This window comes from Bos grunniens, chromosome 12 (genome assembly GCF_055505025.1).
Source record: "Bos grunniens cultivar Pamir isolate PY7600 chromosome 12, Bosgru_T2T1.0, whole genome shotgun sequence".
Classification (NCBI taxonomy): domain Eukaryota; kingdom Metazoa; phylum Chordata; class Mammalia; order Artiodactyla; family Bovidae; genus Bos; species Bos grunniens.
Genome location: NC_141176.1, coordinates 83,915,104 through 83,930,249, shown reverse-complemented (window position 1 = coordinate 83,930,249; position 15,146 = coordinate 83,915,104). Strand labels below are relative to the sequence as shown.

The window sequence follows — 15,146 nt, the reverse complement described above, 5'->3', positions numbered from 1 at the left end:
TTCAGACCCAGCCATTCCTGAAAAACACTTTACAAGCGATTGAACTGTAGGAGAAAAAAAAAAAAATGCAATGGGTTTTAAGATGAGCATTAAAGAAAAATGAAAGGCAAGAATATAAATGTGACCTATGTCTAAAAGGCCCTTGCCTAAACCTTTCTGTTTCAGATAATGATGGTTTTAGAGCTAAGATGTACGACATAACCCAGCATCCATTTTTTAAGAGGACAATCGCATTACTGGTCCTGGCTCAGTCGGTGTTGCTGTCCGTCAAGGTACTTTATTACACCCCTAAAGACCCTGGGAGTGAAATTGTTTACTCATCGGTGGGTCCAAGAACATTTCAGGCAGCCATGTCCAGTTACAGGCTGCATTTATAAAAAATTAAAATTCGCAATTGTGTTCAGATGGGAGGAGGAGGGGCGAGTGTTCCTGTGTTGATGGATGCGGACACAGACCTGAATGCTGTTTCTGTTCCAGTGGGACGTCGAGGACCCGGTGACTGTCCCTCTGGCCACCATGTCGGTCGTCTTCACGTTCATCTTTGTTCTGGAGGTACATGGGTCAGCTGGAGCCGGGGTCCACAGCACACCTTCTCAACAATCTTCTCCTTCAGGGGCACTTCCTTTCTGCTATGTGTTCCATGGCTTTTGAAGTCCTCTTAGAGGGAAGGGAACGGCATGCTCTTAGAATATTTCCTTTTCAGGCTGTTCTAGCTTAAACAAACACTTCACTTTATATTTCCATTTTTTTCTAACTACAAGAATTGCTGACTGCTGTTTATTGTTGTATCTGAACGGCAGCCTGTCTAGTTAGGTGAGTTCCAATACTTATAGTGAATGGCACGAACCAACATCATTCAGGGACTCAAATTGCAATGTGGTGGCAAAGGGAGTTGGCCCAGGCAAGATTATTTGAATATATGGCCCATATCACATCAATTTCCAGTGCAGTCCTCTTTGAAAAGCAAGCAGATTTTTTTTTCACCCTGTACCGCTTGATGTTTCCCAAAATCTATGGCCTTTTACTTGAGGAAGAAAAATGTCCTGCTATCAGAACTAGTCTAACTAGTCAGAACTAGTGTCCTTCTTCATAAAAGAAGGAGAAAAGAGTGTGGAGAATATAGATTTGCATATATATGTGTGTATTTATTGGAGAAGGCAATGGCAACCCACTCCAGTACTCTTGCCTGGAAAATCCTATGGCTGGAGGAGCCTGGTAGGCTGCGGTCCATGGGGTCGCTAAGAGTCAGACACAACTGAACGACTTCACTTTCACTTTTCACTCTCATGCATTGGAGAAGGAAATGGCAACCCACTCCAGTGTTCTTGCCTGGAGAATCCCAGGGACGGGGGAGCCTGGTGGGCTGCTGTCTATGGGGTCGCACAGAGTCGGACACGACTGAAGCGATTTGGCAGCAGCAGCAGTGTGTATTTATATATATATTTGTTGTTGTTATTTAACTGCTAAGTTGTGTCCAACTCTTTGCAACCCCATGCCCTGTAGCCTGCCAGACTCTTCTGTCCATGGAATTTCCCAGACAAGAATTCGGAAGTGGGTTGCCTCTTCCTTCTCCTGGGGATCTTCCTGACTCAGGGATGAAAACTTGGCAGGTGGATACTTTACCACTGAGCCACCAGGGGAACCTGTTTATATATAAACACACACACGTATATACCCAGAAAGAAAGAAAGTGAAAGAAAGTGAAGTCGCTCAGTCGTGTCCGACTCTTTGCGACCCCAGAGAGTGTAGTCCACCAGGCTCCTCCGTCCATGGGATTTTCCAGCCAAGAGTACTGGAGTGGGTTGCCATTTCCTTCTCTAGAGGATTTTCCCAACCCAGGGATTAAACCCAGGTCTCCCGCATTGTAGGCAGACGCTTTACCGTCTGAGCCACCAGGGAAGCCATTAACGCATCAGTAATAAAGACTTCTCTTTGGTTTCTACATCCTTTAAAATATAATGTGCTTCAAGTTAGGACATCTAAATATGTGCTGTGAACACCCAGCCTCAGCTCACCATCTTCATCGCTTTCCTCTAGGTTACGATGAAGATCATGGCAATGTCTCCTGCTGGCTTCTGGCAAAGCAGGAGAAATCGGTACGATCTGCTGGTGACGTCACTGGGCGTTGTCTGGGTGGTCCTTCACTTCGCCCTCCTGGTAAGCATATCACTGAAGTTCATTTTAGTTGGTAATTTCAGTTCAGGTAGTCCTGTTTCCAGTCCCATTTCTGTCCAGACCTTGCTTTAGGACGGGATTTCTGTGCTCAGAAAGATACTGGGTGTCCTCAAAACAGTTGTTACCTTCAGCGTCAGGGGCTGTGCCAAGCCCAGGTGGGCTTTGAGTCACTCAGACTCATTTACATGACAGATGGTTCAGAGCATTAAAGAGCTGCAAGTCACTATGCCAGGAATCGAGAAGAATGTCATGGGCAAGACAAAGACCGTACCGCTGTCAAGAACCTCACAGCCTGGAACTTAGGACCTGTATTCATCAAATGCTACTGGTCATATATATATATATATATATATATATATATATATACACACATATATACATATATATGTGTGTGTGTGTGTGTGTGTGTGTGTGTGTGAAAGTTATGGCCAACCTAGACAGCATATTAAAAAGAAGAGACATTACTTTGCCAACAAAGGTCCATCCAGTCAAGGCTATGGTTTTTCCAGTGGTCATGTATGGATGTAAGAGTTGGACTATAAAGAAAGCTGAGGGCCGAAGAATTGATGCTTTTGAACTGTGGTGTTGGAGAAGACTCTTGAGAGTCCCTTGGACTGCAAGGAGATCCAACCAGTCCATCCTAAAGGGGATCAGTCCTGGGTGTTCACTTGAAGGACTGATGCTAAAGCTGAAACTCCAATACTTTGGCCACCTGATGCAAAGAACTGACTCATTTGAAAAGACCCTGATGCTGGGAAAGATTGAGGGCAGGAGGAGAAGGGGATGACAGAAGATGATATGGTTGGATGGCATCACTGATTCAATGGGCATGAGTTTGAGTGAACTCTGGGAGTTGGTGATGGACAGGGAGGCCTGCCTGCTGCAGTCCGTGGGGTCACAAAGAGTTGGACATGACTGAACGACTGGACTGGACTGATACATATGAAATTTAGACAGATGGTACTGATGAACCTCCTTTCAGGGCAGGAGTAGAGACACAGAGAACGGATCTATGGACACAAGGTGGGAAAGGGAGAGGGGGATGAACTGATAGAGAAGCACTGACATAAATCCACTACCACGTGTGACACAGCTGCTGGGAAGCTACTGCACAGCACAGGGAGCTCAGCGTGGTGCTCTGCGGTGCCCTAGAGGGATGGCATGGGGGAGAGGAACACAGGGAGCTCAGCGTGGCACTCTGTGATGCCCTAGAGGGATGGCATGGGGGAGAGGAGCACAGGGAGTTCAGCGTGGTGCTCTGTGGTGCCCTAGAGGGATGGCATGGGGGAGAGGAGCACAGGGATCTCAGCGTGGCACTCTGTGATGCCCTAGAGGGATGGCATAGGGGAGAGGAGCACAGGGATCTCAGCGTGGCACTCTGTGATGCCCTAGAGGGATGGCATGGGGGAGAGGAGCACAGGGAGCTCAGCGTGGCACTCTGTGGTGCCCTAGAGGGATGGCATGGGGGAGAGGAGCACAGGGAGCTCAGCGTGGTGCTCTGTGGTGCCCTAGAGGGATGGCATGGGGGAGAGGGAGGGGTACCCACGAGGGAGGGGATGTATGTATACATATAGCTGATTAAGGTTATTTACATCAGAAACTAATGCAACATTGTAAAACAATTATACTCTAATAAATAAAGCTAGTTTGAAAAAAATAAAATGAAAAAAAAAATGTGTCAGACCTCTCGGACCTTGTAGTTCAGGTAAAGGATTGGGTCCTCATCCTGGGAGCGTGGGGTGTCATCCCTTCCAGAATGCAAAGAAAGAAGGTATCTACACCAGGCTTTGGGCTCACACAGCAAGAAGGAGCAGCAAAGTCCATGCTTGTCTCTTTCTCCAGACAAATTGTAGCCAGAAGCTACTCAGTCCAAGCAGGACGGTGAGTAAGCGTCCTAATTCTGGATGTCCCCAAAGAGAATATCTCATGCCTGCAAGACCAGCTCACCCTTCTGCCTGACTGCTCCTGCCCTTCTCTGAGAACCTGTGGTCCTTGAAGAACGTTCCTTCTCCGTTCTGTTCTGCAGCAGACTGTTGTGAAGGAAGGTGCAGTCCTTGTTCCCATCCCAAGACGCTCCTGTGCAGACTCATTCATTTCCTTGTTGTTGATGTTGTTCAGTTGCCAAGTCATGTCCGACTCTGTGACCCCATGGACTGCAGCTCGCCAGGCTTCCCTGTCCCTCACCATCTCTCAGAGTTTCTTGAAGTTCACGTCCATCGCATCAGCGATCCATCCAACCGTCTCATCCTCTGTCGCCCTCTTCTCCTTCTGCCTTCAGTCTTTCCCAGCATCAGGGTCTTTTCTAATGAGTTGACTGTTGCATCAAGTGGCCAAAGTATTGGAGCTTCAATTTCATTTCCTTGCCCCTCACCAAGGAGCTTCCCTTGCCGGGGACCCACCTGTGATGGGCGTCATTTGACTAAGCAAAGTTCCCTGGGGAATAATCAAGCTTTGACATCAGCTTAATGCCACCGTTGTCACTGAGGTTGTAGCTGGTGGGCTTTGTTCTCAGATGAAGCTCTCTTCATCATGGACCACACAGACTCATCTCTTGCTGCTAATCACATGCTTGAAGGAAGAGCTGGGTGTGTTTCTGAGAGGGAGGGGACTTCTCTGAAATCAGCGTGGACTAACATGGATGCGGCCGGCTGGGCTCCAGAGGAGACCTTCACAGAGAAGGAAGCTGGAGCTGACCGCACAGTCTCTTTCTGCATCAGCACCCCATCTGGTTGGAAGAAGAAGCCGGGATCCCTTTATCTGCTGTCTCCCTCGACTTCTTCCTGTTGCATTGTTATCCTAGGGACTTCCCGCCCCTGCAAGGATCTGGTCACTATTTTATCAATATGTAAAGTAAGTTTTAAAATACAGAGTTCAGCTGAGCGACACAGAGATGAAAGTTCCATTTAAGGTTTGATTTTATAGCTAATACTTATTCATGAGTTTTGGCGGTGACCTTTTCAGCACCTTTTTAAGATAAATTTCTTAAGAGGAATTTTCACATTTTATTAAGCTCATTATTCAGTAGACTTCACAGAAGGCTTAAAATGAAAGATGGGACTGTAACAAGATCTTTCGTGCAAATTACAAGGGGCTCTCCATTTAAATTGCAGAACGCGTACACCTACATGATGGGAGCGTGTGTGATTGTCTTCCGGTTTTTCTCCATCTGCGGGAAGCATGTGAGTACCTTGTGAAGATGCTGTCAAAGGTCACATGTACACCAAAGGAAGGAGAATGACTAGCTGGCTGTGGCTGCCCTTCTGGGTCTCTAGGGCTGCAGCTAAAAAATTCCTAGACACCATAAGTCAAAATGAGCAAATAATGAATCGGTTGCTTAGTTATCTTGTGATATGTTTCCTGACATTTGTGTTGTTTTATTGATTCTTCTCATTTGCTAAGTGAACTCAGTCATCATTTAAAGATAACATATCAAGCATGAAAGCAAAAACTAATGGTCTTTCTCAATGCTTATTTTTATTGTTTTTATTTTTCATAGAGGTAAGTCGTCTGGGCGGGGGGTGGTTCTTTCCAGATGGGGCTGGTGGTGAAGAACACACCTGCCCATGCAGGAGACATGAGAGATGCGGGTTCAATCCCTGGGTCAGGAAGATCCCCGGGAGGAGGGTATGGCAACCCATTCCAGTATTCTTGCCTGAAGAATCCCACGGACAGAGGAGCCTAGTGGGCTACAGCCCATAGCGTCACAAAGAGTCAGACATGACTGAAGTGACTTAGCACACACACACACAAGTCATTTTCAATGCAAAGAAGGAGAATCTTCAACAAACATTCATGATCCTGTGATTCCACATTTCTTGATATCCTTGTTAATGCTCAACACATTACACGTGTATTTTTCATGTTTAAGGCACGGTTTCCTTTTTTTGTTACTCACTTTATCTCATATATAGTCCATATTTCCACATAATCAATATATTTTGTATTTGATGGTTATTTGGTATTTTCCATTGTTCAGGTTTTGTTTTTGTGAATGTCTATTTGTATAAGAATCTATTTGGCTAAAAGAATACTTGCTTTTAGCCAAAAATATACAGAAGGCATCACAGAGAATCAGTGAGCAAGAGAAGAGAAAAATGGGAGGCTAAAAATATTGGGGTGGAACTTTCATTAATTTGGCAAAAGAGGCTGAAGTTTGAGATACAAGTAGAATTTCTCTATGTCAAATGATTTTAATAATATTCAAATTTAATACCAAATAGCAAGCAACTTCCAAATGTTGTTGTTCAGTTGCTGAGTGGTGTCTGACTCTTTGCAACCCCATGGACTGTGGCCCACCAGGCCCCTCTCTCCATGGGATTTCCCAGGCAAGAATACTGGAGTGGGTTTCCTTCTCCAGGGGATCTTCCCGGTTTCTTTACCACTGAGCAAGCAACTTTCAAATGATATCCTTGTAAATCACTTTTGTGTCAGACTGCTTAAATGGTATGTCCTTCCCAAGATGGCTTGTGAATTGAATATTCCCTGTATCTCTCTCTTTTTCTCTCTTTCCCCACCCCATCTTCAAATCCTTCCTCTGCATTCAGGTAACACTGAAGATGCTTCTCCTGACGGTGGTTGTCAGCATGTATAAAAGCTTCTTTATCATAGTGGGCATGTTCCTATTGCTGCTGTGTTATGCTTTCGCTGGGGTTGTCTTATTTGGTACTGTGAAATATGGAGAAAACATTAACAGGTTGGTGTATATTTATCTTTGTATTCAAATAGTAAACTTTTTTAGTAATGAAATCATGAGTAAATATGTACATGTTTTAAACAAAGATAGGGAAGCAATTATTTGAAAATTAAAGTAAAATGACCAAATTTTAAATAATGTTTTTCTCATTGAAAACAGTATGCATGCTTACTTTAGAAACTTTAGAAAATTCAGAAATAAAAGAAAACAAAAAGAACTCATAATTCCATCCCCATGCAGAAATAACCACGTCTAATGCCTGGTAAATTCCAGAAATTTTTCTATTACATACTGCCAGAAGTGATATATTATTTTTTTTAAGTAAACAATTTTGAGACGGCTCTGGGATTTTTCCTTTTTTTAAGACAAGCATTGTAATTTAGAACCCACAAATGATAATTATACATGAAAAGCATTTTTCAAAGATTGTCTTAAATTTCGTGGAACTGTATCAGAGTATTTTTTCTGAAGTCCTAACAGAAAAAAAATTAAATGTATCATGTTGCAGAGACTACTTATTTGATACATGGTGGTTACATCTTTTATAGCATAATCCTTGTAAAAGAAGGAATCAGTTTTAATTGTCAACGCTTGCTTTTCCAGTCATTCAAGATGAATGGCAATAAATTGTTGGCGCTGTGCTAGGGGTGAGCTATTGAGATAGCTCTACTTGGAGGCAAGTATAAATAACAAACAAATAAGAGGCTGTAACCTTTGGAAATGGTAGCTTAGCAACCAAATTTGCTCCAAAATCCACCTGTTTTGATGGTGACAACCCTTCCTACTTCCTGACAAACCATATCACTCACATTGTTTGTTTGCTTTTCCTCAAATTAGGCATGCAAACTTTTCTTCAGCTGGCAAAGCTATTACTGTACTGTTCCGAATTGTCACAGGAGAAGATTGGAATAAGATCATGCACGACTGTATGGTAAATGTCTCTTCATTACTAAGAAAGCCTAGACTTAGAAGCAGATGAAACTCCTTGGTGATGTAATGGCACCATCATTCTTGTAGTGTCAAGACTGTATACAAAACACATATCCTGGCTCTTTAATCCATAAAGCTGCATCCTCTTAAATTACAGTATATACACATACAAGAAAGATATCCAGTGAACCCAACTCAAGCTATTGTAGTTCCATTCAACAAATTTGTGTCATTTGAGCATTGTTCTGTCCCTCCGTCTTTGACATTCTGGCAGTCAAGTTCAAAGAGGAGAGTTCCGATTCTTTGATTTAATTTCTTCAACAGATACTCACTAGACCCCTGTTTTTGTGTTGGCCCCTGTACTAGGTGCTAGGGCTTCAGCGAGTCCAAGGCATTCTCGAGCAGCTTATATCAGGGGTTCCGAGCCATACTCTTCCCCAGGTATCCTCGCTTCTAGGGGCTAAGTCTTCACCATCCTCAGGTCTCAGTTCAAAGCCAGTTCCTTCAGGAACCCTGCCCAACACTAAGACTGCATTCTGTGTTCTCCAGGTGTTCTGTATTTCTTCTTGGCTGTGTGTTGCACAACTGTAGTGAGTTATCAGCTTGATTGGTTCATTTCATCTCCCTCTCACCCTCCAGACCAACTGAAAAAAGAATTTCTGCAAACATGGCGGTTCAGTGGCCACCACTCCTGTGTGGTTATTGAGCCCCCGAGGTGCGATTGGTGCAACCAAGGAAGTGAATTTTCAATCGTATTTTAATTGTATTGACTGTTAATGAACATAACTTTGAAATTAGATAGCCCCATGGAGTGGGCTTCCCTGGTGGCTCAGATGGTAAAGAATCTGCCTCTCAATGCGGGAGACCCAAGTTCGATCCCGGGGTCGGGGAGATAGCCTGAAGGAGAAAATGGCAACCCTGTCTAGTATTCTTGCCTGGAGAATCCCTTGGACCCAGGAGCCCTGAGGGCTATAGTCCATGGGGTCACAAAAGAGTCCAGCTCGACTGAGCGACTAACACTTTGACTGTCACTGATGTGGAGTTGGCGGCTACCAGGTGGACCGCAGGACTCTAGACTGTCAGCAGCAGGGAGGAGGGGAGGGGCCTGGGGATAAACCAGGCACAGAGGAGGAGCTCGGGAACTTTAAGTATGAGTGAGAATGTACCAAAGCAAAAATAATACAAGGCAGAATTGATTAAATTCTAGATAAAAAAATAAACAAGCAGAAGGCCGTGGAAACGTAGAAGAAAGACCTAGGTCTCTCTGACCAAAAGAAACCTGGAAGTTTCTCAGAAGGGTGGAGTTTTACTGGGCAGTGGAGACTGGGCAAGCTTAGGGATTCCCCTGGTGGCCCAGGGGGACTTCGCCTTCTGGTGCAGGAGGTTCGGATTTGATCCCTGGTCAGGGAGCTAAGATCCCACAGGCCCTGAGGCCAAAAAAAAAACCCAAAACATAAAACAGAAGCAATATTGTAACAGAGTCAATAAAGACTTTAAAAAGGGTCCACATCAAAAAAAAAGAAGGCTTTTGATAACCTGAAATCTTGTGCCATTTAATGACGTCTCATAGTGATGCTCCAAGTATTAGGATTCTGGCTTTTTCGTACATAATCTGAATGTGAATTTGCTGTGTAGCTCGAATCTTCCTAAATCTTAAGCCATTACTGAACTCAGAGAATTTTTTAAAACGCCTTTTTATCTGACTTTCTGCGTTTTGCATCACGACTGCTGGCTCTTTGGAGCTAGTGGAGGTGGCAGAACGTGTCTCTTGGGAGAAGCGACTTCATTTTTGTTGTGCTTCTCAAATGGCAATGAACTTGGGATTCTGCAAGACCAAAAGCATGGCATAAATGAAATATTCTTTTTGATTTTGACCGCAGATGGTGTACCCAGTGTATGGGGCTCTGAGAGATCACTTTGAAGTTAATTATATTTTATATTGTTAGGAATATGTTCACAATTACAGTTAGATAAGGGGAATTTATATTCTCTTCTGTTCTCACCCTGGCCCCCACCTCTTCCCTGCCATGGCCCCACAGGTCCAGCCCCCCTTTTGTACTCCCGATGAATTTACATACTGGGCAACAGACTGTGGAAATTATGCCGGGGCACTTATGTATTTCTGTTCATTTTATGTCATCATTGCCTACATCATGCTAAATCTGCTTGTAGGTAAGTGATGCTCGTTGAATATTTTCTCAATCTCTTTAAACTCAGGTTGTTAGATAATTATGTACAATTTCCAAGTAATTATCGCGGGTTGCTTGGGGTGGGTGTTTTATGGCATTAATTATAAATTGTTGCCTCATGGTCCAGAAAGTGAAAAGACCTTTGGAAGGCACATAAATGACAGTTGATTGCAATTTCAAGAGTTGTCCTATTTATTATGTCCATTAATTTCAAAAGCTCTTCTCATGGGTTCAGTTGAACAAATATCAGAAAAGGCTACCTTTGCCGCCATGAAACATCACAATTATGTTTTCAAAAGATATACGTTGTCCACCCAGCTGTGGGGCCACCAGAACTCAATCTGACTTTTAAAAAGTGCCCTGGAACTCTCAACAAAGAGTTGAAGCCAGCTGGCGTGAGCAGCTATAGACACAGAATGCATGTTTATGCTCATGACCCTCGTGTTTTGGAAAGGCAGGAGCTGGATGAATAGCCTGATCCAAGTGTAAAACATGCCAACTTGGAAACCGTACTAAAAGCCCTTTAAAAATTTGGCTTATAATGTAGGTGATAAAATTCATTATTTATAATCGATGTTTTACTTTTTGGGAAAAATGACAGATTAGCATAATTGCCTAACATCCTCATTTTTCTTTTCTTTTCTTTTTTTTCTTTAGCCATAATTGTGGAGAATTTCTCCTTGTTTTATTCCACTGAGGAAGACCAGCTTTTAAGTTACAATGATCTTCGCCACTTTCAAATCATATGGAACATGGTGGATGATAAAAGAGAGGTGAGAGAATCGATTATTGTCTCATGCCCTACCCCAAAGACACTTACTGCCTTATTGCAAACTTTTCAGTGGTTTTGTGGTTGACAGTTGACATGTATTGAATTTGGATTGAACGGCCATTGCTGAATTGCAGAAAGCTGTCATTGACAATTTAGAAGGATACGCTAGGAGGGGAGAGGGACAAAAGAGCTCCCCGTCCTGTTCTTTCCACCCATAAGTGTCCTTTCCTTCCGACATTCAGAAGGTCAGCAAGGAGAAGAAACTAAGGGAGCTCTAAAGAGGCCAACCTGGGCTCAGGGCAGGATGGGGTGAGGTTTACATCACCATAGTGATCTGTAAGGCAGATTCAAACAGCAATTCTGATTAGAAGTGCAAAGGAGTTATTTAAGTGGTTTCTGAAAGTTGCCATTTTGGACTTTACCATTTGGATGTTTTCATCATAAATCTTATCCAAGATTTCCTAGAGTTAGAGCAGCAGCTGCTCTTGCCCCCTCCCCTCCCCCGCCCCTCCCTAACCCCTGACCCCCTCTCCCTCTTCTCCCCCCTTCTTCCTTCCTCACCTCCTACCCATCCCCCTCCTTCCTCCCCTTCCTCCTCTTCCTCCTTCATCCTCGCAAACCCTCAGGCACAGTTTTAGGCACCAGGGATGTGCCTGTGAACAAGATGGCAAGGTTCCTGTGCTCACAGAGCCTACAGGGAGACAAACTATAAAAAGTGAGACAGTAATGATTGTAAAGATTATTTTTATTTCAAGAAACTATAAACACTTTGAAGAAGATGTGACATGGTAGAGTGGCTGGAGTTGGCGGCAGATGTTTTAGTAGGGTGGTCGTGAAGGCCTGGCTGAGCAGGTGTTATTTGACTTAACATCTGAGGAACGAGAGAAGTTCAGCCACGGGTAGACCTGGGGGAAGATCTGGAAAGGGTTTCTGGAAGAATCGACTGCAGACACAGAGGCCAAGGAGCCAGAAGCAGAGCAGAGGGGGTTTCCTGGACCAGAGCTGGGGTCTGCAGAGCAGCGCATGGCTTTCCCCAGGGCCTGTGCTCTCTCTCCCCCTGGTGCCCCCACCGCCCCAGGCACTGGTCTGGGGGGTTCCTTCCAAGACAGTGACCTGGCTGAGCAGGTGTCTGGCCCCCTCTCCATCTCACCTGATCTGCTGAGCTCTCCATCACTGCCGCATGCAGGGACCTGCCCTCCGTGGACACACACGCATGTCGGCACACCGCTCACACATGTGGACGTCAGTAACTGGCAGGAATTCTCAGGTTGCCAGCCTCCCTACCTCTCTCCCAGTTCCTCCATTCAAAGTCAGAGCCAGGCTGGCACTGCAGGTTTTGTTGCCCCGAAGGGAGTGACCCGTGTTAGGGGTTCGGAGTCTGGATCTGCTGGGAGCCGGTCTTCCTGGATGGGATTGCCCTCTTGCTGGAGAGGACCCGGAAAGGAGCGGTCTTTCGGCAGAAGAGCAACTCAGAATCCATAATTAGCCATGCCCAGCATCTGGACTAAGTGAAGAGGACAATCATGCCCACATGGGCCCCGTGTTCTCTACTCAGTGCATCACTCTCCTCTCGGCTCACATGTTAGACAAATATGGGCACAGGCTGAGTCCATGCGACAGGCACCAGGGAGAGACCGTAAAGTGGGAGCCGTGCTAGGGGAGACGAAGGGTGACCTCTGCCCCTCCTGGCTCCTGGGCTGTCCCGCTGTGGCGGGGATGTCCCTACCTGCCCCCCTTCCACCCCCAGAACCAGAGAAGTCCCCGCAGAAGCTCCCAGGAGCCAGCCCTTCATCCCGGTCTCCTCCGAGTGTGCAGACCCAACCTGCCTCCAGAGCCCAGCAGCTTCCTTGCTCTGCTGGTTTATGGCAGCTTCTGAGGACTAGCTGTGGGCTCTTTCGCTGTGAAAACAGAACGCCAAGCAAAAATGACAGTGCTCTGTTACCCGGCTTCCTCAGTGGCTCAGTGGTAAAGAACCCGCCTGCCGATGCAGGAGACGAGGGTTCGATCCCCTGGAGGTCGGGAAGATCCCCTGCAGGAGGAAATGGCAACCCACTCCAGTCTTCTTGCCTAGAGAATCCCATGGACAGAGGAGCCAGGCAGGCTACAGTCCATGGGGTCACAAAGAGTCCGACGAGACTTGACAACCATCAACATGCTCTGTCGCCAGGGGGTGATCCCAACCTTCCGCGTGAAGTTCCTGCTGCGGCTGCTGCGAGGCAGGCTGGAGGTGGACCTGGACAAGGACAAGCTTCTGTTCAAGCACATGTGCTACGAGATGGAGCGGCTGCACAACGGCGGTGACGTCACCTTCCACGACGTGCTCAGGTACGGGGTGGGGGCAGGGGGCTTGGGGGGTCGGTTCCCAGCTCTGAGTCTCAGCTGCAGGGGCGGCTGCAGGAAGGAAGACATCCAGAGGGCTGGGAACCTGCTCAGTTCCTGGGGCCAAGCTGGGGCTACAGTCCGATCAGTCTTCTCACCCGCGGGTCTGACCAGAGTTGGCCTGGCCCACCCAGACACAGATGCCCCTGCTTGGTTGACACACCCCATTTCCAGACATTTCCTGAGGACCCCAGATAGGACAAAAGGGCAGACGGAGGCTCAGCCCTTTCTTCTCTCTGAGCGGCTTCTGCATTATTTGCTGCTGGTGCTGCGTCACTTCAGTCGTGTCCGACTCTGTGTGACCCCATAGAGAGCAGCCCACCAGGCTCCCCCGTCCCTGGGACTCTCCAGGCAAGATCACTGGAGTGGGTTGCCATTTCCTTCTCCAATGCATGAAAGTGAAAAGTGAAAGTGAAGTCACTCAGTCGTGCCCGACCCTCAGCGACCCCATGGACTGCAGCCCACCAGGCTCCTCTATCCATGGGATTCTCCAGGCAAGAGTACTGGAGTGGGGTGCCATTGCCTTCTTGCTAGGATTGCTTTAACAAACTCCCACTCTCTGAGCAGTCTAAGCAGTCAAGTGGATTGTCTAGAGGCTGGAAGTGAATTCCAGGAGTCAGCAGACGGGGTTCTCTCTGAGGCTGGAGGAGGATGGGATCCAGGTCTTGCCCGGGGCTGCTGGTGGTTTGCTGGTCATCGTTGGTGCTTCTTGGCTTGTGGAAGCATCACCCTGATCTCTGCCTTCATCTTCACAGGACGTGCTCCGTGTGTGTGTCTGTGTGTCTGTCCAGGTGTCCCCTTTTGTAAGGACACCAGATCATATCGTGTTAAAGACCCACCCTACTCCAGCACGACCTCCTCCTCACTGATTACATCTGCAGAGCCTGCGAGTGCATGCTCAGGTGCTTCAGTCGTGTCTGACTCTTTAGGACCCCATGAACTGCAGTTCACCAGCTCCTCTGTCCTTGGGATTCTCTAGGAAAGAGTGCTAGAGTGGGTTGCCATGCTGTCCTCCAGGGGATCTTCCCGACCCAGGGATCAACCCTGGGTCTCCTGCGTTGCAGGCAGATTCTTTACTGTCTGAGCCACCGGGGAAGCCCAATCTGCAGTGACCTGTTCCCAAATAAGATCACACTCTGAGGGCCCAGAGTGAGGACTCCAGCATACCTTTTGTTGAGGGAAAACAATTCAGCTCAACAGCTTCTTAAATGGGAGTCAGTGGATAAACTTCAGAGGTCCGTGGTCTTGGAAAGAGAAACAGTTCCATCTTTATTTTCACTAGTCATTGGCTGCAGTGCAGCATCTCCTTCAATGATGAAGGCAGGCGACAAACCACAGTAGTGTTAACAATAGAGTAGCTGTATCTTTGTCACCAGTAAAAATCTCAGACATTACTGCATGTCTAATATCTTAAAATACCTGTTATGCTTCCCAGTTCTGAGACATTAGTAGTCATTTCACCTCAGCTAGATGTTACTATTCAATATAATAGTAGAGAAGTTCTTATTTTACTGTATCACCACCTTTTCAAAGAAATCTAAGGACTCAGTTTCTATATAATCCGTTTCCTGTGTAATGTAGATTTCGTAATGCATTCAAAACCTGATGCTAAGAAATACCTCGCGTCAGCTGCACTGCCAAAGGATCCATGCCCCAGAAAAAGTCAAGAAAACCCTCTACCACCAGTAGCTATGTTCATCGTGTTGCAAATACCCAGCCAATTAAGTGCTGGGTATTGAGTCACAAATTTCAGGAGCATCCATGCGTCCAGAAATACGTTGTAACTGGAATCTGAAAAATGACCAGAACAGAGGAAGGATCTGGGAGAAGTTGTCTCAAGTTATTGATTCTACCTCCCTCTCTTCACTTCTGGGAGCAAGCGAAAAGGCAGGACAAGATGAGGCAGAAAACACAGACGAGAGCAAAGAGTGCCCCCTCTCTCAGAATGTCACCTCATATTCCTCATAGTGACAGTTTCAGGCTGAAAGTGAGGTGGATAGGCACATCA

General features: G+C 46.2%; 1 protein-coding gene across 2 annotated transcripts in view; it reads left to right on the top strand.

Annotated features, from left to right (window-relative positions):
- Positions 1–15,146, top strand: part of NALCN (sodium leak channel, non-selective) — a 307,320-nt gene that overhangs the window by 280,725 nt on the left and 11,449 nt on the right. For both annotated transcript variants that reach the window (XM_086330519.1, XM_086330520.1), the window contains 9 exons: positions 166–272; positions 478–552; positions 2,038–2,157; positions 5,286–5,354; positions 6,720–6,868; positions 7,706–7,799; positions 9,838–9,970; positions 10,645–10,760; positions 12,927–13,084. In XM_086330519.1, coding sequence (XP_086186645.1) covers positions 166–272; positions 478–552; positions 2,038–2,157; positions 5,286–5,354; positions 6,720–6,868; positions 7,706–7,799; positions 9,838–9,970; positions 10,645–10,760; positions 12,927–13,084 — 1,021 coding nt within the window. The remainder of the gene's footprint in view (positions 1–165; positions 273–477; positions 553–2,037; positions 2,158–5,285; positions 5,355–6,719; positions 6,869–7,705; positions 7,800–9,837; positions 9,971–10,644; positions 10,761–12,926; positions 13,085–15,146) is intronic.